Source organism: Oncorhynchus masou, chromosome 16 (assembly GCF_036934945.1).
Source record: "Oncorhynchus masou masou isolate Uvic2021 chromosome 16, UVic_Omas_1.1, whole genome shotgun sequence".
Classification (NCBI taxonomy): Eukaryota; Metazoa; Chordata; class Actinopteri; order Salmoniformes; family Salmonidae; genus Oncorhynchus; species Oncorhynchus masou.
The window spans coordinates 24587994-24614206 of NC_088227.1; the positions used below are offsets into that span (position 1 = coordinate 24587994).

Here is a 26213-nt window from a genome sequence, read left to right on the forward strand (position 1 = left end):
TGCAAAGCATGATGGTGTCTCCCTAGGGCCTACATCCCTGAAGAACTGCTTAAATATACTGAGTACATACATACATACACACTAGTAATTCGATATTAAACTGATTATGACAGTAAGCCGAGTATGGAAATAGTCATGCAAACATCTTCTCTGCTTATCTTAATTGGCGTAAAGTCAAAATCAAAGTACATAAATATGCCAATTGAAACACCTGGTTTTCTGAGCAATATTTAGAATGATTAGGATTTGTAAGCAGCTTAATAGGCATTCCAGTGGTGTATTTGATCTGCTTATGGATTGGACCCTTCATCTCAATTTCCGCCTCAAATGACATAGCTCAGGACCTGAAGCAGGGATATGCATGTTCTTGATACTATTTAAAAGGAAAGACTTTAAAGTTTGTGTGAATGTGAAAATAATGTAGGAGAATATAACACAATAGATCTGGTAAAATATTAAACAAACAAAAAAACGTTTTATATTTTTTTATTTTTGTCACATCATCTTTGAATTGCTGAACAAGGCCGTACATTGACATAGGAAGCTGGGTGTAATTTCGATGTTATCCACAAGAGGGCAGCAGTGTGCGTGCAAAGTTTCAGATTCATACATTCAAGAATGAGAGATCAACATGATATTTTGTATCAAGTCTCCCAGGTGTCCCTCGAGCCCAAATGTATGAAAGGTACTAACTTTCACACCTCTACATGGCCGGGCGAGGGTGGGTGTGGAGCCAGAGACAGCAAAGGGGTCAGACAGGAGGATACAGGTCGTACATTTGAATGAGTGGGGGATGGAGGAGTCTCTACCACTATTGAGGATAAAAAATACATCTGTTAGAACCCAAGTTTACTTTTACTTAATCAATACATCAAATACACAACACATATCTATAAACATATATATTATAGAGTATGGGTAACATAATCACTATAATGAAATATGTGGTCCAATAGGCTATAAGACTCTCAAAAACCATAGCCACAGCATGTCATAGCCAATATAACATACACAGGCTATACTAATACATTGTATGCCTCAGATCTATATATTATAAACTCAGCAAAAAATGAAATGTCCTCTCACTGTCAACTGTGTTTATTTTCAGCAAACTTAACATGTGTAAATATTTGTATGAACATAACAAGATTCAAGAACTGAGACATAAACTGAACAAGTTCCACAGACATGGAATAATGTGTCCCTGAACAAAGGGGGGGGGGTCAAAATCAAAAGTAACAGTCAGTATATGGTGTGGCCACCAGCTGCATTAAGTACTGCAGTGCATCTCCTCCTAATGGACTGCACCAGATTTGCCAGTTCTTGCTGTGAGATGTTACCCCACTCTTCCACCAAGGCACCTGCAAGTTCCCGGACAGTTCTGGAGGGAATGGCCTTAGCCCTCACCCTCCGATCCAACAGGTCCCAGACCAGCTCAATGTGATTGAGATCCGGGCTCGTCGCTGGCCATGAAAGAACACTAACATTCCTGTCTTGCAGGAAATCACTCACAGAACGAGCAGTATGGCTGGTGGCATTGTCATGCAGGAGGGTCATGTCAGGATGAGCCTGCAGGAAGGGTACCACATGAGGGAGGAGGATGTCTTCCCTGTATTGCACAGCGTTGAGATTGCCTGCAATGACAACAAGCTTAGTCTGATGATGCTGTGACACACCGCCCCAGACCATGACTGACCCTCCACCTCCAAAATCGATCCCGCTCCAGAGTACAGGCCTCGGTGTAACACTCATTTCTTTGACGATAAACGCGAATCCGACCATCGCCCCCGGTGAGACAAAACCGCGACTCGTCAGTGAAGAGCACTTTTTGCCAGTCCTGTCTGGTCCAGAGACGAGGGGTTTGTGCCCATAGGCAACGTTGTTGCCAGTGTTGTCTGGTGAGGACCTGCCTTACAAAAGGCCTACAAGCCCTCAGTCCAGCCTCTCAGCCTATTGTGGACAGTCTGAGCACTGATGGAGGGATTGTGCGTTCCTGGTGTAACTCGGGCAGTTGTTGTTGCCATCCTGTACCTGTCCTGCCAATGTTTGGATGTACCGATCCTGTGCAGGTGTTGTTACACGTGGTCTGCCACTGCGAGGACGATCAGCTGTCCGTCCTGTCTCCCAATGGCGCTGTCTTAGGCGTCTCACAGTACGGACATTGCAATTTATTGCCCTGGCCACATCTGCAGTCCTCATGCCTCCTTGCAGCATGCCTAAGGCACGTTCACTCAGACGAGCAGGGACCATGGACATGTTTCTTTTGGTGTTTTTCAGAGTCAGTAGAAAGGCCTCTTTAGTGTCCTAAGTTTTCATAACTGTGACCTTAATTCCCTACCGTCTGTAAGCTGTTAGTGTCTTAACGAACGTTCCACAGGTACATGTTCATTAATTGTTTATGTATCATTGAACAAGCTTGTGAAACAGTGTTTAAACCCTTTACAATGAAAATCTGTGAAGTTAATTCTCTTTGAAAGACAGGATCCTGAAAAGGGACGTTTCTTTTTGTGCTTGAGTATATGTATATAAATAAACATTTGAAGTCGGAAGTTTACATACACCTTAGCCAAATACATTTAAACTCAGTTTCTCACAATTCCTGACATTTAATCAAAGTAAAAATTCCTTGTCTTAGGTCAGTTAGGATCACCACTTATTTTAAGAATGTGAAATGTCGGAATAATAGTAGAGAGAATTATTTATTTCAGTTTTTATTTCTTTCATCACATTCCCATTGGGTCAGAAGTTTACATACACTCAATTAGTATTTGGTAGCATTGCCTTTAAATTGTTTAACTTGGGTCAAATGTGTTGAGGTAGCCTTCCTCAAGCTTCCCACAATAAGTTGGGTGAATTTTGGCCCGTTCCTCCTGACAGAGCTGCTGTAACTGAGTCAGGTTTGTAGGCCTCCTTGCTCGCACACACTTTTTCAGTTCTGCCAACAAATTTTCTATAGGATTGAGGTCAGGGCTTTGTGATGGCCACTCCAATACCTTGACTTTGTTGTCCTTAAGCCATTTTGCCACAACTTTGGAAGTATGCTTGGAGTCATTGTCTATTTGGAAGACCCATTTGCGACCAAGTTTTAACTTCCTGACTGATATCTTGAGTTGATGCTTCAATATATCCACATAATTTTCCTCCTCATGATGCCATCTATTTTGTGAAGTGCACCAGTCCCACCTGCAGCAAAGCACCCCCACAACATGATGCTGCCACCCCCGTGTTTCACGGTTGGGATGGTGTTCTTCAGCTTGCAAGCCCCCCTTTTTCCTCCAAACAAAACGATGGTCATTATGGCCAAACAGTTGTATTTTTGTTTCATCAGACCAGAGGACATTTCTCCAAAAAGTACGATCTTTGTCCCCATGTGCAGTTGCAAACCATAGTCTGGCTTTTTATGGCGGTTTTGGAGCAGTGGCTTCTTCCTTGCTGAGCGGCCTTTCAGGTTATGTCGATATAGGACTCGTTTTACTGTGGATATAGATACTTTTGTACCTGTTTCCTCCAGCATCTTCACAGGATCCTTTGCTGTTGTTCTGGGATTGATTGAGTACGTTCATCTCTAGGAGACAGAATGCGTCTCCTTCCTGAGCGGTATGACGGCTGCGTGGTCTCATGGTGTTTATACTTGCGTATGATTGTTTGTACAGATGAACGTGGTACCTTCAGGCATTTGGAAATTGCTCCCAAGAATGAACCAGACTTCGGGAGGTCTACAATTGTTTTTCTGAGGTCTTGGCTAATTTCTTTTGATTTTCCCATGATGTCAAGCAAAGAGGCACTGAGTTTGAAGGTAGGGATGAAATATATCCACAGGTACACCTCCAATTGACTCAAATGATGTCAATTAGCCTATCACAAACTTCTAAAGCCATGACATAATTTTCTGGAATTTTCCAAGCTGTTTAAAGGCACAGTACATTTAGTGTATGTTAACTTCTGACCCACTGGAATTGTGATACAGTGAATTATAAGTGAAATAATCTGTCTGTAAACAATTGTTGGAAAAATGACTTCTGTCATGCACAAAGTAGATGTCCTAACCGACTTGCCAAAACTATAGTTTGTTAACAAGTCATTTGTGGAATGGTTGAAAAACTAGTTTTAATGACTCCAACCTAAGTGTATGTAAACTTCCGACTTCAACTATATATGTACATATATAGAAATTAACGACAAATATCTTAAATTAAAATACAACCATTTAAACAACTGGATTAGCATGAGAAGCAAAAACATATTTGACTTACTGATCTAAAAGTAACGTTACCTTCTCCTTACAATCTTTCTTGCGCGCAGGACTCCTCGTGTCGCTCTCCCGGTCAATTTCTGCAATAATCTCATCCAAATGTGTATACTTGAAGTTCAATTTAATGTTTATACTCTTAGTAGCCATGTTGTGCTTTTTCAGTTTTGAGAAAACTTTTAGAAGAAATCGAGCGCTGCATAACATAATCTCCCCTGCGTCCTGTGGATTTTTAATGGAGAATGAATCGTGTTGCGCTCAGCCATAGGACAATGGCAATTAGTCCTACAAAGGGCCATCACATACTCATATTAAGCCCAGCTCATTGGCTATCTAGCTAGCTATGTTTCAGAACAATACAGTAGGTGGTCATTGGACCAAGAGACTGTCAATCAAGTGAACACCGCCCGTCTCATTGGTGCATAATGATGGCTGTCCTTCATGGGCTAATTTACATATTGTGTAGCCAAAACAGAGCCCACCTAGCCTGGCGAGCGTTCAACCAAAAGTGATCTGGACGGACCAAAAGTTCTTATGGTCCGTCCAGATCACGAAAGGATGAGGTGCCCCCTCCAACCAGTGTCTCCACCCCTCAAGGACCAACTTGACTGCCAAGAGCTCCCGGTTGCCTACATCGTAGTTGTGTTCCGCTGGCGAGAACCGCTTGGACATTAAGGCACATGGGTGCAGTCTCTGTCCCCCGTATTCTGCTGTGAAAGGACAGGCCCTGCTCCGGTGTCCGAGGCTTCCACCTCTACCATGAAGAGACGATTAAGATCAGGATGAACGAGGATGGGTCCAGAGGTGAAATGTCCCTTGAGCTCCATGAATGCCCGGTCAGCCTCTCGGGTCCAGCTAAAATGGGTCTGGGACTAGTGGGTTAGGGCCGTGAGAGGCGCTGCCACCCCACCAAAGTTGTGTATAAAACACCTGTAAAAATTGGCAAACCCAAGGACCCGCTGGACTTGTTTAAGTGAGGCGGGACGGGGCCAGTCAGTGACCGCCCTAACCTTAACAGGGTCCATTTGGATGCTGGTGGTAGAGATCATGTGGCCCAGGAAAGACACTTGGGATACATGGAACTCCCACTTCTCAATCTTGATGTGTAGTTGACTCTGCAGGAGGCATCTAAGGACTTTGCGGACGTACAGGATGTGTTCCGGATGGATCTTGGAGAAGATTAGGATGTCGTTGAGGTAAACAAAGACGAGAGTATCATTGACAAATGCTTGGAAGACTGCCGGTGAGTTCAATAATCCGAATGGCATGACTAGATACTCATGGTGGCCACTATGGGTGTTAAAGGCAGTCTTCCATTCATCTCCCTCTCTAAGGAGGGAGATTGTAAGCATTGAGGAGGTCCAGTGGTGAAGAATTGGGCAGATTGGGCCAGCTCCAAGGCGGCGGACATCGGGGGTAACGATTCATAATCGTGATCCTGTTCAGCCCTCGGTAAACAATGCAGGGACGCAGACCTCCATCCTTTCTCTCCCTGCATCAGCTGGGGATTTTGAGGATCGAATTAAATCTGCCTCCAGCGACTCCCGGATGTAATTGTCCAAGACTGCAGTTTCAGGGATCGAGAGGGAGTAAAGACGGCCCTGGGGAGGGGTGGAGCCGGGTTGGAGTTCTATGGTGCAGTCATATGGACGATGAGGAGGGAGGGTGGCAGCTTGCCTCTTACTGAAGGCCTCCCGGAGGTCGAAGTATTCGGGAGGGAGAGCAGAGAAGTCTTGGTTCTTCAATGGATGCAGGGGGACGCGGCAAGGCTCTAGGTGGGGCTCTTAGACATTTAGTCTGGCAGTTCTTACCCCAGTCTATTAAGTCCCTGTGGACCAGCAGAGTAGTGGGTTATGTATCGCTAGCCAGAGGTACACTAGGATAATGGGGTTCTCGGGAGCTGTGATCAAAAGAAAACTGAGAGTATCTGAGTGATTCACCCCAACTTGCAGTAGAATGGGCTTTGTCTGATATTCCACCTGGCTAGAGCCAATGGGGTGGCCATTGAGGGCTTGAATCTGCAGAGGGATGGGACATTTCATGCAGGGGATTTGTAATTCTATGACAAAGTCTTGATCAATTAAATTATCTGCAGCCCCGTAGTCCATGAAGGCTTGAATCTGGTGCTGACGGTTGTCCGAGTGGAGGGTTGCAGGTAGTTACAGACATTGACTGGGTAGCCTGGGGTTAACCGCACAGCTTGTCAGGGTCTCCCCTTGTCCTTGCGAGCATTAGCGTTTCCCGTCAGCTCTGGGCATGTAACACGGAGATAGCCGGGACCGCAGTAGAGGCAGCAGCCTTTGAGCATGCGCCTGTCACACTCCTTTGGTCTCAGATGTGTGCGCCTCAGCTGCATGGGCTCTTCAATGCTGGGTGCGGGGGGCTTGGGGTACTCAGGAAACCAAGATACTGGGGTGGTGTCAAAAAGGTGCTGTCTCACACGTTCCCGGAGGCGGTTGTCGATCCTGATTTCCAGCGTTATCAGGGACTTGAAGTCAGCCACTTGTCTAGCCCCTAGGCGGATGTTGAACAGTCGGCTGGCCGCTTCTCGTCCTACGACTGCGTGGTTGAAGACTCGTCGCAGCTCGGCAGTGAAGGCTATTATGGAGCTTCACGATGGTGGCTGCTGCTGCCACACCGCCTTTGCCCACGCCGGGGCATTGCCCGAGAGTAGAGAGATGATGTAGGTGATCATGGTCCAATCGGTGTGGAACGAGGAAGACTGTTGCTCGAACACAAGAGAACACTGAGATGAGGAACCCCTTGCATCCTCCCAGGTCGCCATCATACCGCTTGGGGGCTGGGATCTTGGGTTCCCGGTACATATTCCCTGGAGGAACTACAGCGACGCCTGTCGCACTGGGCAATGAGGCCTGGGCATTGGCTCCTCCTGTGTTAAGGTTGGACTGTGGTTGGAGGGAGTCGGTAAGTGCCTGGAGGGTCTGTTGTTGTCTGAGAGTTGTTCTTGCTACTGCCGCAGCAGTGCTCCTTTGTGGGTTACAACATTCTTGATCTGGATGATCTCTGCTGGGTCCATGTTTAGGCAGAAGCTTGCTGTGACGTGGTGAGGTTGGACCCAGGTGCAGAGAAAAGACCAGACGAGGAATCAGTGGTTAAGGATAACATAATACTTTACGGAGAAACGAAAACTCACTCAGGAAACGTAAGCACACGTTACATAATTCAAGCTTCTGCAAAGGACAACAGAAACCACACCTCTTTTAACAGAGAAATCAATAATGAATAAATAGGACAAGCCTGAGTGTCGTTAATGTCTCTAGGATGGTCTCTGCTGCCCTCTGGTGACAGGTGGAACCATGACAGTGGTAAAACGTTTATTTTGATTGGTGATTGTCAGGATTTGGCCAGGGTTGTTCCGGGTTTTGGTCACTAGATGCCCCCATTGTGCTTTTTGACCTTGTGTTTTTTCCCTTGTTCCCCATTATTATTTGCACCTGTACCTCGTTTCCCCTGATTGTATTTAAACCCTTAGTTTCCCTCAGTTCTGTGCTCTGTGTTTGTATGTTAGCACCCAGCCCTAGTGTTCTGTGTTTTCCTGTCGATTCCGGTGGATGCTCTTGTGGAATTCTGTTTTTGTTTTTGAGTGTCTCTTGAGGCTTTTTTGTGCTATTCCTACCACCTTTTGGATTTGCCATTTTTGTATTTAAGGACTTCTCCTTTTTACTTTATTAAATACACCGTCTTAAGTACTGCTGTGTCTGCCTCATCTTCTGGGTTCTGCTGACTATTTGTGGCTCAGTTGGTTAAGTGACTGTTTCTCACTCCGGAGACCCAGGTTCGTAACCGGGTCCTGACAGTGATTTTCTGCTTTTATCAGAGATTTCAGATGTGTCCATGTAAACATGATTATTAGGGAAATTGTTCTTCTTGCACAGCATGTAAACGTTTTAAACAAACTATTCTATTAATCTGACTATCCACAATAATTGTATAATTGTGTGCATATAACCATGCTCACTGAAATACCAGATAGGAAATACTGCTATGCTAGTATTGGGCTGACCTTCTGAAGCAATCTAGCGAGCTAGGCTATTTATAGGTCTTCTCTCAGTAACATAGAAACAGGAGGAAGAAAATCACTTGAGAAAGCCGCTTGTTGCTAGCGCTGTGGATATGTTAAACGGGAATGAAAAGGTTCTATTCTTTTCTTGTCCATAACATAACCATGGCCAGATTTATAAAAACATGTTTTGATTTTATTGGACAGATAGGATGACAGTGGGGAAAGATCCAGTCCTATGTCAAAGGACCAGATTTGAACCTGTGCCAACTCTGTAGAATGGTATGCAAGAGGCTGTGCCATTACCACTAGACCAGCATATTTTCTGCAGAAAATATCATATTTTCCTGAGTGAAAGGAAAACCTTGAAAGGTCTTATTTTATCCTTGGTCTCTGCTACCACTTCATACCATTTCTATGTACCTCTATACCGTGTACCTGGTTTAAGTAGCTCTGCTTGGTCTCCTCCAGGACAAGGCCTCCAGGATAGAGCGTATCGTAGGGGAGCACCGTCTGTTCTCCCAGGGTCTGACGGAGCTCCAGAACTGGGTGTCTGAGGCTGAGAGGATCCTGAACACCTGCCTCTCCCCCACCGCCGACAAGACTGTACTGGAGGACAGGATGATACAGCTGGAGGTAGGTATGGAAGACTAGAATAATGTAATAGAGAGATCTAGGGACTCTATAGTTTTGCCCAATGATCGAGAAAAAGTTGCATCTCTCAAAAGTGATTACAAATCGATATCTAACCTATAAATGTGTAGTATCAGGGGTTACCCCCCTCTTGTAAACATTCTGAAGCTCTCAAGTCTAGTGTACAACAACTAATCTTGGTCTGTGTTTGTGTGTGTGGTTGTAACTCTATGTAAAACCGTGTCTGTGGTTGTAACTCTATGTAAAACTGTGTCTGTGGTTGTAACTCTATGTAAAACCGTGTCTGTGGTTGTAACTCTATGTAAAACCGTGGTTGTAACTGTATGTAAAACCGTGTCTGTGGTTGTAACTCTATGTAAAACCGTGTCTGTGGTTGTAACTCTATGTAAAACCGTGTCTGTGGTTGTAACTCTATGTAAAACCGTGTCTGTGGTTGTAACTCTATGTAAAACCGTGTCTGTGGTTGTAACTCTATGTAAAACTGTGTGTGTGGTTGTAACTGTATGTAAAACCGTGTCTGTGGTTGTAACTCTATGTAAAACTGTGTCTGTGGTTGTAACTGTATGTAAAACCGTGTCTGTGGTTGTAACTGTATGTAAAACCGTGTCTGTGGTTGTATCTTATCTGTGACTGTGTTTCCCCAGGCCCTGTTGGCGGCCCGTCAGGAGAGGGAGATCCAGCTGAAGATGTTGCTGACACGGGGTGAGGCTGTCCAGAGGAACACCTCTGCTGAGGGGGTCCCCGTGGTCCGAAAACAGATCCAGGACCTTAAGGACTCCTGGGACTCTCTGCTGTCTGCCTCCATCCAGTGTAAAAGGTCAGGAGACATATTCATCGGTTAGCCAATTTGACTTTAATCAATCGATTTAATCTAGGAGGTCAGCAGCTGGCACTATCAGTAGCTACAAGTAAAAAAGAATGACATTTTAAAAAGTTGGCTGGTCAAAAAGCCACCATTTTTGTAGAACGACTCTAAAAGTCAGTAACCCTGAAGAATGAATGTGTGTGTTTCCTGATCCAGTCAGCTGGAGGGGGCCCTGTCCCAGTGGACCAGCTACCAGGAGGACGTGGGCCAGTTTATCATGTGGATGGAGCGCGTGGAGACCACTCTGGGCTGCTCAGACAGACAGTACTCTGAGATGAGAGACAAGACCGCCAACCTGGGAAAGACCAAGGTACAGTACTGGACTCATTGTAATGGATGGGTGTTTTCACATTGGTGGTGGATGGAGGGAATCTACACCTTCACAATATAAAGGGCTTTGATTCCTGAAAATAACTAAAAGCAATCCACCATCATAACCTTGTAGTGTTGTTGATTTTCACACTAAGAAGGGATCTTTTTTTAAAGTTAGATGTTTTAAGTATTTCATCTATCATGTTATTATGCTGTATCCACAGCTGGTTAATGTGATACTGTATGTGTTTTAGCTTCTATATGAGGAGGTCCTGAGCCACAGCAGTCCATTAGAGACCATCGCTACCAAGGGCTCCAACATGGCTGAACAATACACTACCCATCAGGAGGTACACAGCCTACAGGAGAGATACACTGCCATCACAGACAAGGCCAAGGTACCCACAGCCTTCATACTCCTGTCTCCATGTTTCCCTTCATGTCCTTAAAGGTCATCTTTCCCAGGACTGGCTAATGGCTTAATGAAGTAGCTTTATTTTATTTGTAGGTCACAAGATAACTGAAAAGGACTACATTACATTACATTTAAGTCATTTAGCAGACGCTCTTATCCAGAGCGACTTACAAATTGGTGAATTCACCTTCTGACATCCAGTGGAACAGCCACTTTACAATAGTGCATCTAAATCATGAAGGGGGGGGGGGGGTGGTGAGAAGGATTACTTATCCTATCCTAGGTATTCCTTGAAGAGGTGGGGTTTCAGGTGTCTCCGGAAGGTGGTGATTGACTCCGCTGTCCTGGCGTCGTGAGGGAGTTTGTTCCACCATTGGGGGGCCAGAGCAGCGAACAGTTTTGACTGGGCTGAGCGGGAACTGTACTTCCTCAATGGTAGGGAGGCGAGCAGGCCAGAGGTGGATGAACGCAGTGCCCTTGCTTGGGTGTAGGGCCTGATCAGAGCCTGGAGGTACTGCGGTGCCGTTCCCCTCACAGCTCCGTAGCCAAGCACCATGGTCTTGTAGCGGATGCGAGCTTCAACTGGAAGCCAGTGGAGAGAGCGGAGGAGCGGGGTGACGTGAGAGAACTTGGGAAGGTTGAACACCAGACGGGCTGCGGCGTTCTGGATGAGTTGTAGGGGTTTAATGGCACAGGCAGGGAGCCCAGCCAACAGCGAGTTGCAGTAATCCAGACGGGAGATGACAAGTGCCTGGATTAGGACCTGCGCCGCTTCCTGTGTGAGGCAGGGTCGTACTCTGCGGATGTTGTAGAGCATGAACCTACAGGAACGGGCCACCGCCATGATGTTGGTTGAGAACGACAGGGTGTTGTCCAGGATCACGCCAAGGTTCTTAGCGCTCTGGGAGGAGGACACAATGGAGTTGTCAACCGTGATGGCGAGATCATGGAACGGGCAGTCCTTCCCGGGAGGAAGAGCAGCTCCGTCTTGCCGAGGTTCAGCTTGAGGTGGTGATCCGTCATCCACACTGATATGTCTGCCACACATGCAGAGATGCGATTCGCCACCTGGTCATCAGAAGGGGGAAAGGAGAAGATTAATTGTGTGTCGTCTGCATAGCAATGATAGGAGAGACCATGTGAGGTTATGACAGAGCCAAGTGACTTGGTGTATAGCGAGAATAGGAGAGGGCCTAGAACAGAGCCCTGGGGGACACCAGTGGTGAGAGCGCGTGGCGAGGAGACAGATTCTCGCCACGCCACCTGGTAGGAGCGACCTGTCAGGTAGGACGCAATCCAAGCGTGGGCCGCGCCGGAGATGCCCAACTCGGAGAGGGTGGAGAGGAGGATCTGATGGTTCACAGTATCGAAGGCAGCCGATAGGTCTAGAAGGATGAGAGCAGAGGAGAGAGAGTTAGCTTTAGCAGTGCGGAGCGCCTCCGTGATACAGAGAAGAGCAGTCTCAGTTGAATGACTAGTCTTGAAACCTGACTGATTTGGATCAAGAAGGTCATTCTGAGAGAGATAGCGGGAGAGCTGGCCAAGGACGGCACGTTCAAGAGTTTTGGAGAGAAAAGAAAGAAGGGATACTGGTCTGTAGTTGTTGACATCGGAGGGATCGAGTGTAGGTTTTTTCAGAAGGGGTGCAACTCTCGCTCTTGAAGACGGAAGGGACGTAGCCAGCGGTCAGGGATGAGTTGATGAGCGAGGTGAGGTAAGGGAGAAGGTCTCCGGAAATGGTCTGGAGAAGAGAGGAGGGGATAGGGTCAAGCGGGCAGGTTGTTGGGCGGCCGGCCGTCACAAGAAGCGAGATTTCATCTGGAGAGAGAGGGGAGAAAGAGGTCAGAGCACAGGGTAGGGCAGTGTGAGCAGAACCAGCGGTGTCGTTTGACTTAGCAAACGAGGATCGGATGTCGTCGACCTTCTTTTCAAAATGGTTGACGAAGTCATCTGCAGAGAGGGGGAGGAGGGGGGGGAGGGGGAGGAGGATTCAGGAGGGAGGAGAAGGTGGCAAAGAGCTTCCTAGGGTTAGAGGCAGATGCTTGGAATTTAGAGTGGTAGAAAGTGGCTTTAGCAGCAGAGACAGAGGAGGAAAATGTAGAGAGGAGGGAGTGAAAGGATGCCAGGTCCGCAGGGAGGCGAGTTTTTCTCCATTTCCGCTCGGCTGCCCGGAGCTCTGTTCTGTGAGCTCGCAATGAGTCATCGAGCCACGGAGCGGGAGGGGAGGACCGAGCCGGCCTGGAGGATAGGGGACATAGAGAGTCAAAGGATGCAGAAAGGGAAGAGAGGAGGGTTGAGGAGGCAGAATCAGGAGAAAGGTTGGAGAAGGTATGAGCAGAGGGAAGAGATGATAGGATGGAAGAGGAGAGAGTAGCGGGGGAGAGAGAGCGAAGGTTGGGACGGTGCGATACCATCCGAGTAGGGGCAGTGTGGGAAGTGTTGGATGAGAGCGAGAGGGAAAAGGATAGGGAAAGGGAAAAGGTAGTGGTTGGAGACTTGGTGGTTGGAGACTTGGAGGGGAGTTGCAATGAGGTTAGTGGAAGAACAGCATCTAGTAAAGATGAGGTCGAGCGTATTGCCTGCCTTGTGAGTAGGGGGGGAAGGTGAGAGGGTGAGGTCAAAAGAGGAGAGGAGTGGAAAGAAGGAGGCAGAGAGGAATGAGTCAAAGGTAGACGTGGGGAGGTTAAAGTCGCCCAGGACTGTGAGAGGTGAGCCGTCCTCAGGAAAGGAGCTTATCAAGGCATCAAGCTCATTGATGAACTCTCCGAGGGAACCTGGAGGGCGATAAATGATAAGGATGTTAAGCTTGAAAGGGCTGGTAACTGTGACAGCATGGAATTCAAAGGAGGCGATAGATAGATGGGTAAGGGAGAGAGAGAGAATGACCACTTGGGAGAGATGAGGATCCCGGTGCCACCACCCCGCTGACCAGAAGCTCTCGGGGTGTGCGAGAACACGTGGGCGGACGAAGAGAGAGCAGTAGGAGTAGCAGTGTTATCTGTGGTGATCCATGTTTCCGTCAGTGCCAGGAAGTCGAGGGACTGGAGGGAGGCATAGGCTGAGATGAACTCTGCCTTGTTGGCCGCAGATCGGCAGTTCCAGAGGCTACCGGAGACCAGGAACTCCACGTGGGTCGTGCGCGCTGGGACCACCAGATTAGGGTGGCCGCGGCCACGCGGTGTGGAGCGTTTGTATGGTCTGTGCAGAGAGGAGAGAACAGGGATAGATAGACACATAGTTGACAGGCTACAGAAGAGGCTACGCTAATGCAAAGGAGATTGGAATGACAAGTGGACTACACGTCTCGAATGTTCAGAAAGTTAAGCTTACGTAGCAAGAATCTTATTGACTAAAATGATTGAAATGATACAGTACTGCTGGAGTAGGCTAGCTGGTAGTGGCTGCGATGTTGACACTACACTAATCAAGTCGTTCCGTCGAGTGTAATAGTTTCTACAGTGCTGCTATTCGGGGGCTAGCTGGCTAGCTAGCAGGTTGATTGCGTTACGTTACCTTAAAAGAACGACAATAGCTGGCTAGCTAACCTAGAAAATCGCTCTAGGCTACACAATTGTCTTAGATACAAAGACGGCTATGTAGCTAGCTAGCTACGATCAAACAAAACAAACCGTTGTACTGTAATAGTTACTACAGTGCTGCTATTCGGGGGCTAGCTGGCTAGCTACGTTAAAAGAACGACAATAGCTGGCCAGCTAACCTAGAAAATCGCTCTAGACTACACAATTGTCTTAGATACAAAGACGGCTATGTAGCTGGCTAGCTACGATCAAACAAATCAAACCGTTGTACTGTAATGAAGTGAAATGAAAATGTGATACTACCTGTGGAGCGACGCGGAATGTTGACCGGGTAGTTGAAGTTCAATTCGGTAGAGGTTGGCTAGCTGTTGGCTAGCTAGCTAGCAGCATCTCCTACGTTAAGGACGACAAATAGCTGGCTAGCTAACCTCGGTAAATTAAGATAATCACTCTAAGTCTACACACTCTAAACTGCACAATTATCTTGGATACGAAGACAGCGAAGACAACTATGTAGCTAGCTGACACTACGCTAATCGAGTCGTTCAGTTGAGTGTAATAGTTTCTACAGTGCTGGTGGACAGTGGATGTTAGCTAGCTGCTTAGCTAGCTGCTGGGCAGATACGTTAGGACGACGAAATACGATAATTATGCAATTATCTTTGATACAAAGACGGCTATGTAGCTAGCTAAGAAGAAATTGCTAAGATTAGACAAATCAAACCGTTGTACTATAACGAAATGTAATGAAAAGTTATACTACCTGCGGACCGAAGTGTAGACTAAGAGGCCAAAGAGTTTGGGAACCAATACTTGAAATGGTAACCCAGTCATGTGGTATCTCTACATGGTATCTCCCTGTGTCGTGTTCCAGGCTGCAGTCTACAAGGCTAAGGATCTGGTCCTGGCCCATCAGGAGTACCAGAGGGGGCTGCACATGTTTGAAGACTGGCTGGAGCAGGAGCAGGGAACCCTGGGCTCTCTGTCCCACCCAGAGGGGGATGTGGACACCCTGGAGAACACACTACAGCAGATACAGGTCAGTACAGTGCAGCCTACTATATGCCTGGTTTGGTGTGGGTCAGTGCTCTCCGGAATCCTTGGGACCCTTACCTAACCCTAACCTTAACCCTTACCTTAACCATTTTACATTTCAACTTCAATGGGGTAGGGACGTCCCAAGGATCCCGTATAGTGTGTCAGTTGGTTTTGAATGAAGAGCTATAGCAGAGCTGTAGCACTGACCAGCTGTGTAATGTTGGTATGTTACTGTATCATAGAGCTGGGCGATATGGACAAAAATCCATATTGCGATAAATAGTCACATTTTTTGCAATAACGATAAATCATCTATAAATACTTTTTGGGGGGTGCTAGAGTTGGGACACCAAGTTATATTGTGATAAATGTAACGATTTTGCTCGTTAACAATAAATACTATGATAAAATAAAATGTTTTAATGGACAGTTACTCTCCGTTATCGGCAGGTCTCTAGATGATTTCTTTCCAGAGATAGTAGCCGATGAGTCAAAAAGGAAGCTATTTCATATAACATATCCAAAGAATGCATGATTGATATTTTGATGTGCAACCTGTCAAAATAGGATCCAGAATGATCAGATTTCATTGGGTCTCTTCAGCGATAGGCTATATTTTTAACCACCTGAGGAAGTGGGAACTCAAAACACTTTGCTAGATTACTAACTCTAAATATGATGTTATGGCTATATAGCCATGTAGACTAATTGGTCAGTAAATGTGACCAATGCCTTACAAGTACTTTCCAGCGCTAGACCTAGGCTATACTTGATGTAGGCCTATTCACTGCAAATGGCACACTCTGCTCTGTTCTGCGGGTGCATCAAAACCATACTACCGTCTACCACAGTTGTAAAGTGGTGCCATGAACTCAATAGTTGTAGTACAATCTACAGGAACGTTGTGTAGCAAAATCACAGAAAATTACTGCTGTATGCAAAATGCTTCGGTAAGAGATAGGCCATTTTTGGTTTATCGTCCCAGCTCTACTGTATCATCCCGCCTCGCTATTCTGTACCTCCGTTCTCCCTCTCCTCCACAGCTCCTCCAGGAGCGCTGCTCCCAGGGCCAGTCCCTGCTCTCTTCCCTGCTGTCAAGCAGGGATGGGGTGATTCCGTGGGGCGCGCCTCAGATTGAGGACCGAGCCCTAGACACGGCACAGCGTGAGTGGGGGGCCTACCAGGCCCGGCTGGGGGAGACTAGGGCCACGCTGGGTTCTACCCTGGGCAGGCTCAGGCAGATGGGCCAGAGGTTCCAGAGCCTGGTCCTGTGGCTGGAGGACATGGAGGGGAAGGCCAACATCCGTGGACATCGCAGGTCTGACAGCGCTTCCAAGGATGCCCAGCTAAAGCAGCTCCAGGTAGGGGTTAGATAGAGAGAGGTAAGAGACTGTGGTTTGTCTGTTGAAAGATCGTTCACACTGTTAGGCTGTGTCTCAATGGTCTCAAACCAACAGGTACAATTTTGGCATGGGATGTCAAAATAACAGCATTTTGATATAAATCATCTACAGTATCTAATTGTAACTCTGACTTTCTCTGTGAATGGTTGTGCAGCTGTGGCAGGAAAGTGTGCTAGCCCGGCAGAGTGAGGTGGATGGGCTGTCTGCTCTGGCCCAGCAGGTCCTGGAGGAGACCCACATCAGCAGCCGGGTCAGCACCAGAGCCACCCAGCTCACTGCCCGATACCACGCCCTGATTCTCAACATACAGGTGAGACAGTCACTACTGACTGATCTTTCTGATATGAACAAAATGACTATGTACGTAAGATAACATTGCATTTACACTCACAGCCCAGTTGTCTCGTGATAGATCTTGTTGCAGTGACTTTCATTGTCGTGAGGCTGTACTGTAACAGTGCGGTGAAACAACTATGAGAGTTTGGTTGAGCCCCAGAACACACCCAGTACACTCAGAAGCCAGTCATTTTATTTGTCTGCTCCTCTTGGGAGAACTAAAGGAAAATCAATGGTGCTCCTCTGGTCCTGGGCTTAGTCTGTAATTAAACGCTACAGAAGGCAATCTCACACTCCTCACACACACTGCTGGAGCCTGGAGTGGAAGGGCTGTGTCGGCAGAGCCATTGATTTTTACACCTACAGTAGCACCTCTCGCTCTCACACACACTCTCTCTCACGTAGGCTACAGTACACACACTTTCTCTCAAGTGTGCTTATGAACACAAGCAAACATGCACGCACGCACGCATGCGCGCACACACACACACACAAACACTCACTCTTTCTGTCGCACTCCCACCCTTTCTCTCTACTCTCTCTCTCTCGCTCACACACACACACACAATTGTTCTGTGTGAAACGTTGGCCATATGGGCCGTGGTACAGAGCTGTTACCTCCGTCTCCATCTCTGCAGTAAAGGTGTGCACTCAGCACTATCAGCTAATTGGAGCTTCACGCCATGGGATCTGCAAGTCAAGTGGATTATGTGCCAAATCCATAAAAAGACCTCATTCATAGCCATACCATCTAAGTCAACCCTCCTAAAAACTGAGATATCGTCAAATGAATGATGTGTCAATAACACCATTTAAAAAAAATAATAATATCCAAATCCAAGACATGAAAAAAACATCTGTGGAAGGAATAAGGAATAAAAATATTTTCATGGTTCTGGGGTGATGCAAGCTGTCTGATGTCACTCATTCTTTTATCCAATCCGCTTTTAGGAGACCATCAAGCAGCTGAAGGAGGAGCTTAGGAGCATCGAGGAGGCAGAGAAACTCTGTGTGTCCTTCTCTGATTGGCTTAGAACAGCCCAGAAGAACTTCAGAACAGTGACAGCCAGCACGGAGGCTCTGGACCGGGTTGCCATGGAGAGGAAGATGAAGAAAGTAGAGGTACTGAACACAGACACACCTGGTAGAGTAGGGTTCGACGTGGCTCCTTTTCTGTTCACGTACTGTACAATATTAGATTTCTGCTATAGAACCCAGGCATACACTAGTTGGTAGCTTCATTTAGTGGTATTGGTACAGAACCCTGAGGTACACCTCCTCGCTAGAGTGCCCTGATAAAAGTGAATTCAGCTTGCTTGTGCTATATTACACAGAAATGATTAGTCTTACTCTAGGTAGTTTCACAGCAGTCAGCTTGTCCTCTGTAGCTTAGTTGGTTGCACATGGTGCTTGTAATGCCAGGCTAGTGGGTTTGATTCCTGGGACCAGCCGTACACGAAGTCACTGAGTATAAAAGCGTCTGCTTGATGGCATATATATTGTAGTACAGAAACACAGGAAAGCCTCTTTACAATCTGCCATTTTAGCCAGCAAAAAAATGTATTTGCTTGCCAAGCAAAATGAGGTGCTTGTTCATAACATCAACATGAACGGTTGCTTCGCCAGTTTGGCTGCATGTAAGGTTAGCAAAATCATTCAGTACCTAAATGTAAGGACACTTGACAAGATAGTTCCCTGTCTCTCTCTTATCTGACGGTGCTCTTCTTGAGTTGATAAGACATTGATTTATATATTAGTGTCTGTGCGCACACTGCATAAAAACATAAAAATATCTGCAGTAGTTGACTTGTCACAGTTCATATTGAGTGTGAAGAGGAAGGAGAGAGTGAGTGTGTGTGTATTGATCGTGTCTTTATGAAGACAAAGCGGGAGCGGCTTCAGAGGATGCTCTGTAGTAGAGAGAGCCCTCCCACTGTGAAACAGAGGATGAAGAAGCACCAGTGTCAGGAGCCTGCTGGCACAGACACTGTAATTGATGCAATGCCCTTCCCGCTCCGCATCACACGCACACACACACACACACACACACACAGACAGACTCCTTCCCACCAGACACACACCCAGGCTTTGCAGTAATCCATGTCTGGGATCGATCTCCCTCTCTACATAGGAACTGAGGACATGTTGTCGTCACATGTGTTCTGGTGGCACAGCAGACTGCAGACTAATACCAGACATCAGCCATACAGGGAGTTAGACGGAACCCAGTGTGAGGATGGGAGACTAACATGATAATCAGCATAACTGATCCATCCTGTAACGGCTTTCTTTAGGTGAAAGAGAGTCGGACCAAAATGCGGCGTGGCTATTGAGATTTATGTTTAATAAAAAAACAACTAAACACAAACACTACAAAACAAGAAATGTAACACGAAAACCGAAACAGCCTATACTGGTGCAAAGTAACACATAGACAGTAACAAGGACAATCACCCACGACACACTCAAAGAATATGGCTGCCTAAATATGGTTCCCAATCAGAGACAACGATAAACACCTGCCTCCGATTGAGAACCACTTCAGACAGCCATGGACTAAGCTAGAAAAGCCCACTAAGCCACAATCCCAATACCTATGAAAAATCCCAAGACAAAACACATCACATACCAAAACCCATGTCACACCCTGGCCTGACCAAATAAATAAAGAAAACACAAAATACTAAGACCAGGGCGTGACAGAACCCCCCCCCCCCAAGGTGCGGTCTCCCGGCCACACACCTAAACCCATAGGGGAGGGTCCGGGTGGGCGTCTGTCCACGGTGGCGGCTCCGGCGCGGGACGTGGACCCCACTCCAACAAAGTCCATTTTCCTCGTGTCCTTAGATAGGCGACCCTTGCCGCCGACCTTGGCCTAGTAGCCCTCACCAAGGGCCCCACTGGACTGAGGGGCAGCTTGGGACTAAGGTAGCTCGGGACTGAGGGGTAGCTTGGGATGGGGGGGTAGCTCGGACTGAGGGGTAGCTCGGGACTGAGGGGTAGCTCAGCACTGAGAGGAAGCTCAGCACTGAGAGGAAGCTCAGCACTGAGAGGAAGCTCAGGCAGGTAGTTGGCTCTGGCAGATCCTGGCTGGCTGGCGGTTCTGGCAGATCCAGGCTGACTGGCAGTTCCGGCAGATCCTGGCTGACTGGCGGTTCTGGAAGAGTCTGGCTGACTGGCGGATCCTGGCTGACTGGCGGATCTGGAAGACCCTGGCTGACTGGCGGATCTGGAAGACCCTGGCTGACTGGCGGATCTGGAAGAGTCTGGCTGACTGGCGGATCCTGGCTGACTGGTGGATCTGGAAGATCCTGGCTGACTGGCAGATCTGGAAGAGTCTGGCTGACTGGCGGATCTGGCTGACTGGCGGGTCTGGAAGATCCTGGCTGACTGGCGGATCCTGGCAGACTGACGGCTCTGGCTGCTCCATGCTGACTTGCGGCTCTGGCTACTCCATGCTGACTGGCGGCTCTGGCTGCTCCATGCTGACTGGCGGCTCTGGCTGCTCCATGCTGACTGGCGGCTCTGGCTGCTCCATGCTGACTGATGGCTCTGGCTGCTCCATGCAGACTGGCAGCTCTGGCGGCTTCTTGCAGACTGGCAGCTCCTTGCAGACTGGCAGCTCCTTGCACACTGGCAGCTCTGGCAGCTCCATGCAGACTGGCAGCTCTGGCAGCTCCTTGCAGACTGGCAGCTCCTTGCAGACTGGCAGCTCTGGCTGCTCCTTACAGACTAGCAGCTCTGGCTGCTCCTTGCAGACTGGCAGCGCTGAACAGGCGGGAGACTCCAGCAGCGCTGTAGAGGCGGAAGGCTCTGGCAGCGCTAAACAGGCGGGAGACTCCGGCAGCGCTAGAGAGGAGGAAGGCTCTGGCAGCGCTGGAGAGGCGAGCCGCACTGTAGGCCTGATGCGTCGTGCTGGCACTGGTGGTACTGGGACGAGGACACGCACAGGAAGCCTGGTGCGGGGAGCTGCCACCGGAGGACTGGTGCGTGGAGGTGGTACTGGGTAGACCGGACCGTGCAGGCGCACTGGAGCTCTTGAGCACCGAGCCTGCCCAGCCTTACCTGGTTGAATACTCCCGGTCGCCCTGCCAGTGCGGCGAGGTGGAATAGCCCGCACTGGGCTATGCAGGCGAACCGGGGACACCGTGCGCAAGGCTGGTGCCATGTAAGCCGGCCCAAGGAGACGCACTGGGGACCAGATGCGTAGAGCCGGCTTCATGGCATTTGGCTCGACGCTCACTCTAGCCCGGCCGATACGCGGAGCTGGAATGTACCGCACCGGGCTATGCACCCGCACTGGGGACACCGTGCGCACCACAGCATAACACGGTGCCTGCCCGGTCTCTCTAGCCCCCGGTAAGCACAGGAAGTTGGCGTAGGTCTCCTACCTGGCGTCGCCATACTCCCTGTGTTTCCCCCCCAGCTGACTCTCGTGCTTCCATCCACGTCGCCGTGCTGACTCCTCATACCAGCGCCTCTCCGCTTTCGTCGCCTCCAGTTCTTCTTTGGGGTGGCGATATCCCCCAGGCTGTGCCCAGGGTCCTTTAGCACCAACTCATCCTCCCATGTCCAGTCTTCCAAATAATGCAGCCTCTCCCAATGCTGCTGCTGCTGCTGCCTCTGTTGCTTCTCCTGCTGCTGCCTCTGTTGTTGCTGCTGCTCTTCACCACGCCGCTTGGTCCTGTTGTGGTGGGTGATTCTGTAACGGCTTTCTTTAGGTGAAAGAGAGTCGGACCAAAATGCGGCGTGGCTATTGAGATTCATGTTTAAAAAAACAAACAACTAAACACAAACACTACAAAACAAGAAACGTAACTCGAAAACCGAAACAGCCTATACTGGTGCAAAGTAACACATAGACAGTAACAAGGACAATCACCCACGACACACTCAAAGAATATGGCTGCCTAAATATGGTTCCCAATCAGAGACAGCGATAAACACCTGCCTCTGATTGAGAACCACTTCAGACAGCCATAGACTAAGCTAGAAAACCCCACTAAGCCACAATCCCAATACCTATGAAAAATCCCAAGACAAAACACACCACATACCAAAACCCATGTCACACCCTGGCCTGACCAAATGAAGAAAGAGAACACAAAATACTAAGACCAGGGTGTGACAGATCCACTGCTGCTGGATTGAGTGACAGAAAGATGTAGGCTTTGTACAGTTATTGGTCATAAATGTACTTATTTGATGTGGCCAATTATAGATCTCCATAGTGGCTAATTTGCTGGTTTTCCATAATTATTTCTCAGAGAGCTTTATGACTATACAATGTGTTTGGATTCAAATATCTTTCTGTACTGTAGAATATAATAGGTACAACCCTAGCCCTCTACAGAACATACTGTGCTGACAGTCAGTTTGAGTATGAGAATTATACTGCTGGCAGTTTAATACACTGCAGCATCAGTGGAGGCTGCTGAGGGGAGGATGGCTCATAATAATGTCTGGAATGGAGCGGATGGAATGGCACCATGCACATGGAAACCATGGAAACCATGTGTTTGTTGTATTTAATAACATTCCACTAATTCTGCTCCAGCCATTACCACGAGCCCGTCCTCCCCAATTAAGGTGCCACCAACCTCCTGTGTGCCGCATTCATACACAACACCACACTACATCACTACAAAGACATTGGTAAGAGTCTATGATGTGGCACACAGGAGGTTGTCAGTTACCAACAACAGCTATGTGTACATGGTATTATTAGACACATAAAGGCAGCTGGTGTTATTAGCAGTCTCATACAAACCTGCACATCTTGTTTAGTGTGTCAGATGGTGAAGGCAGAGGAACGTGTGTAGACCGAGACAGACCAGGTTAGTATGATCAGCAGCAGAGCTGAGGCCATTATTATATAGGTCTCCTGTGATGATAAAATCTCCATGGTATCCTATAGAATAAAGTAATAAAGTATGTGCTGGGAGAGGGTGTGTGTGTGTGTGTGTGTGTGTGTGTGTGTGTGTGTGTGTGTGTTGCTGTGGAAACCCCCGCTGCCTCTGTCCATTATAAGGACCTGGTAATTGGTCCTCCTTTCATATTTCTCACCGGGGTCTCACTAGGGTCTCACCATGCAGGTGTCAGCTTACCTGCCGGGTTCAAAGACTTTCCAGGAAAAGTGGAGCTTCTCAAACACTGTCGGTGAAACCTCAGGTGGCCGGGATAGCAGGGTTGTTGGAGGAACAAAGGAATGTGTGTTGGTGTGTGGAATGTAGCTAGAATCACACATACAAGATGAATGTGAGACTTGCTGAGAATATTTGGAATGAAAATAAATGCGTTTGTGTAGAAGTTTACGCGCAGGCAAACCTAATTATCTTGGCAACAGTCTTTTTTTTCTATTGACATTCAATCCATTTGTATTTGTTTAGAACTTATTACAAATTGTGTGTGTATTCTTGCATGTCTGTGAGTATGCACACATGCACACACACTATTTCAACCAATTCTCTTTCATGTCTTTTTGTATAGATTGCATCACTGTGTACACTGAGTTATACAGTACTGTAAACATATCACACATTCGTTCTCTGTGTCTCTATGACCTCTCTCTCCTCCAGACTCTCCAGGCTGAGCTTCAGCAGGGCCATGGCCTGCTCAAGGCCCTCAGGGAGCGGGCAGAGCGGGCTGCAGGCTTCCTGGAGGAGGCTGGAGCTGAGGGGCTGGGGGGGGAGGTGGAGGCTAGGCTAGCCCAACTGGAGGAGCTAGCCGGTGGGCTGCGGCAGGAGCACAGCACCCTGGAGAGGGCTGTGTGTCTGGCCAAGGAGTTCCAGGACAGGTACAAGGCCCAGGCCCAGTGGGTGGTGGAGACCAGAGCCATGCTCAGTGCCCCTCTGGAACCTAAAGCTGAACTGTACCAGAAGAGAGCACAACTGGCCAAGTACAAGGTACGGTACCTCTGTAATCCCTCACCCTCAGCTCTTTGATTTAATGGAGAAGATGTACCATATACTTTGTTGGTCCTACAGTTAAAAATAAAAGCATCAAACCCAAAATAGCATAACGGTCTCTGTTCTTCCTTACCTCCCTCCACCAGGCCTTGTTGCAGACGGTCCAGTCCCATGACTCTGCAGTGAGGTTGGTGGTGGAGAAGGGAGAGTCTCTGCTGCTTTCAGTCCAGTACCCCTCCATCAGAGACAACATGAACAGACTACAGACGGACTACACTGAGCTCGGCAACGCTGCCACTGTGAGGATTTACTGTTACTGATGGATTTTTAAAGACGTCCCAAGTATAAATACAGTAAAGTACACACATTAAAGGGTAAAAAGTCATGTTTTTAGACTACTGCAAACTTCCAGGAGTAGGGCAGTCAAGGAGTTGGTCTGATGGTCAAATGTGATGTCATCAGTCTCCCCCTTGCTTGAGGAACAATAGAGTAGCAATAGAGAACAAAAGAGGAACACCCCCCCCCCTACTTGTGCCATGTCTTGTCTGACCTGTACCACCTATTGAGATGTACCTTTGTTAAGTAAATCAGGTGTTACATGATGTGAAAATGAGACTGGAGTGCCACTTTAACCAGGTCCTCTTAATGGGACTTTGATGACAGCTTCCTGAGTGCTATTGTATAATGGTTACAATACAGTAGAGGTTTGGACTACTTCAGCTAATACTGTTAGTAACTTGGTAATGTTGGTACTAGTGCTACAGTATAGTAGCACTGTTGAGACTTGTTGCTGGTTTGAGTATCACTATTATGGTCACTGCTAGGACTGCTACCGGCGTGTGTTTGTGGGCCTGTGTTTGAATGCTTAATGTGTGTGTATTCTTGTGTGAATGACAATGTGTGTGTCTCAGGCCCATGTGCAGCGCCTGGAGGGCCAGGTGAAGGAGCAGGAAGTGTACCATGTGGAGCTACAGGAAGTGGAGAGGTGGCTGCTGCAGATGTCCAGCAGGATGGTGACCCCTGACCCCGCAGCTGGCGGAGGCCTTGAGGCAGCCACTCAGCAGCTGGCCAGTCACAAGGTGACAAATCAGACAGTGTTATTAATTACACTAATCCAATGGCCTTTTCACATTTTTTTTATTTGATTTGCTATTGAAAAGCCATCCCGAGCCACCTAATTTAGGCATGCCAGGTTCTAGCCTATAAAATCAAATCAAATGTTATTTGTCACATACACATGGTTAGCAGATGTTAATGCGGGTGTAGTGAAATGCTTGTGCTTCTAGTTCCGACAATGCAGTAATAACCAATGTGTAATCTAACCTAACAATTCCACAACTGCTACCTTATACACACAAGTGTAAAGGGATAAAGAATATGTACATAAAGATATATGAATGAGTGATGGTACAGAACGGCATAGGCAAGATACAGTAGATGGTATCGAGTACCGTATATACATATGAGATGAGTAATGTAGGGTATGTAAACATAAAAGTGGCATAGTTTAAAGTGGCTAGTGATACATGTATTACATAAAGATGCAGTAGATGATATAGAGTACAGTATACACATATACATATGAGATGAGTAATGTAGGGTATGTAAACATTATATTAAGTGGCATTGTTTAAAGTGGCTAGTGATACATTTTTTACATCAATTTCCATCAATTTCCATGATTAAAGTGGCTGGAGTTGAGTCAGTATGTTGGCAGCAGTCACTTAATGTTAGTGGTGGCTGTTTAACAGTTTGAGTTTGAGTTTGAGTTTATTTTTATTTTTACAGGGACAGTGCACATTAATCAACGTTTCAGTAAAAGTGCCGGTTTTAGCCAGCCGGCTAATTTTCAACCACAGTCCCTGGGCAGGTTATTAAAAACAATTACAATATAGACAATAGCAACATAGAAAAAGCAAGACATAGCAACATAGGACAAGCAAGACATAGCATACAGACAGAGCAACATAGGACAAGCAAGACGTAGCATACAGACAGAGCAACATAGAACAAAAAGCAGCAAGACAAAATTCATAAAAGCAACAAAGTGTTTCCACACCTCACAAGCTACAGACAACAGACAACATGGAAAGCGGCAACACACAGCTAGGGACCATGTTCACAAATCTGATTGACCTTTAGCCATGTCTTCAAGCATTTTGTGAAAGTGTGATATGTGGTGCAGTTATGTGTGTCTGATGGCAGTGTATTCCAGACATGGGAAGCTCTCACAGAGAATGCAGATTTACTAAAGGTGCTTTTCCTTAGAAGAACTATACAGTCACCTCTCATGGCAGACCTTGTGGATCTGCTGCCATATGTCTGGGTTTTCTGTTTAACAAAAATATTGAGTGGAGTGGGAGCCAGGCCATTAAGGATCTTGAATACAAGACATGCGTCGGTGTATTGCACAAGATTTTCCCAACTCAAGAGCTCATGCTTTCTAAGGATGTGACAATGATGATGGCTATTG

General features: G+C 47.4%; 1 protein-coding gene across 4 annotated transcripts in view; it reads left to right on the forward strand.

Annotated features, from left to right (window-relative positions):
• Nucleotides 1–26213, forward strand: part of syne1a (spectrin repeat containing, nuclear envelope 1a) — a 130854-nt gene that overhangs the window by 14973 nt on the left and 89668 nt on the right. For all 4 annotated transcript variants that reach the window (XM_064991280.1, XM_064991281.1, XM_064991282.1 and 1 more), the window contains exons 7-17: nt 8742–8906; nt 9569–9741; nt 9946–10099; nt 10356–10499; nt 14930–15094; nt 16137–16454; nt 16651–16806; nt 17784–17954; nt 23411–23737; nt 23887–24039; nt 24652–24819. In XM_064991280.1, coding sequence (XP_064847352.1) covers nt 8742–8906; nt 9569–9741; nt 9946–10099; nt 10356–10499; nt 14930–15094; nt 16137–16454; nt 16651–16806; nt 17784–17954; nt 23411–23737; nt 23887–24039; nt 24652–24819 — 2094 coding nt within the window. The remainder of the gene's footprint in view (nt 1–8741; nt 8907–9568; nt 9742–9945; nt 10100–10355; nt 10500–14929; nt 15095–16136; nt 16455–16650; nt 16807–17783; nt 17955–23410; nt 23738–23886; nt 24040–24651; nt 24820–26213) is intronic.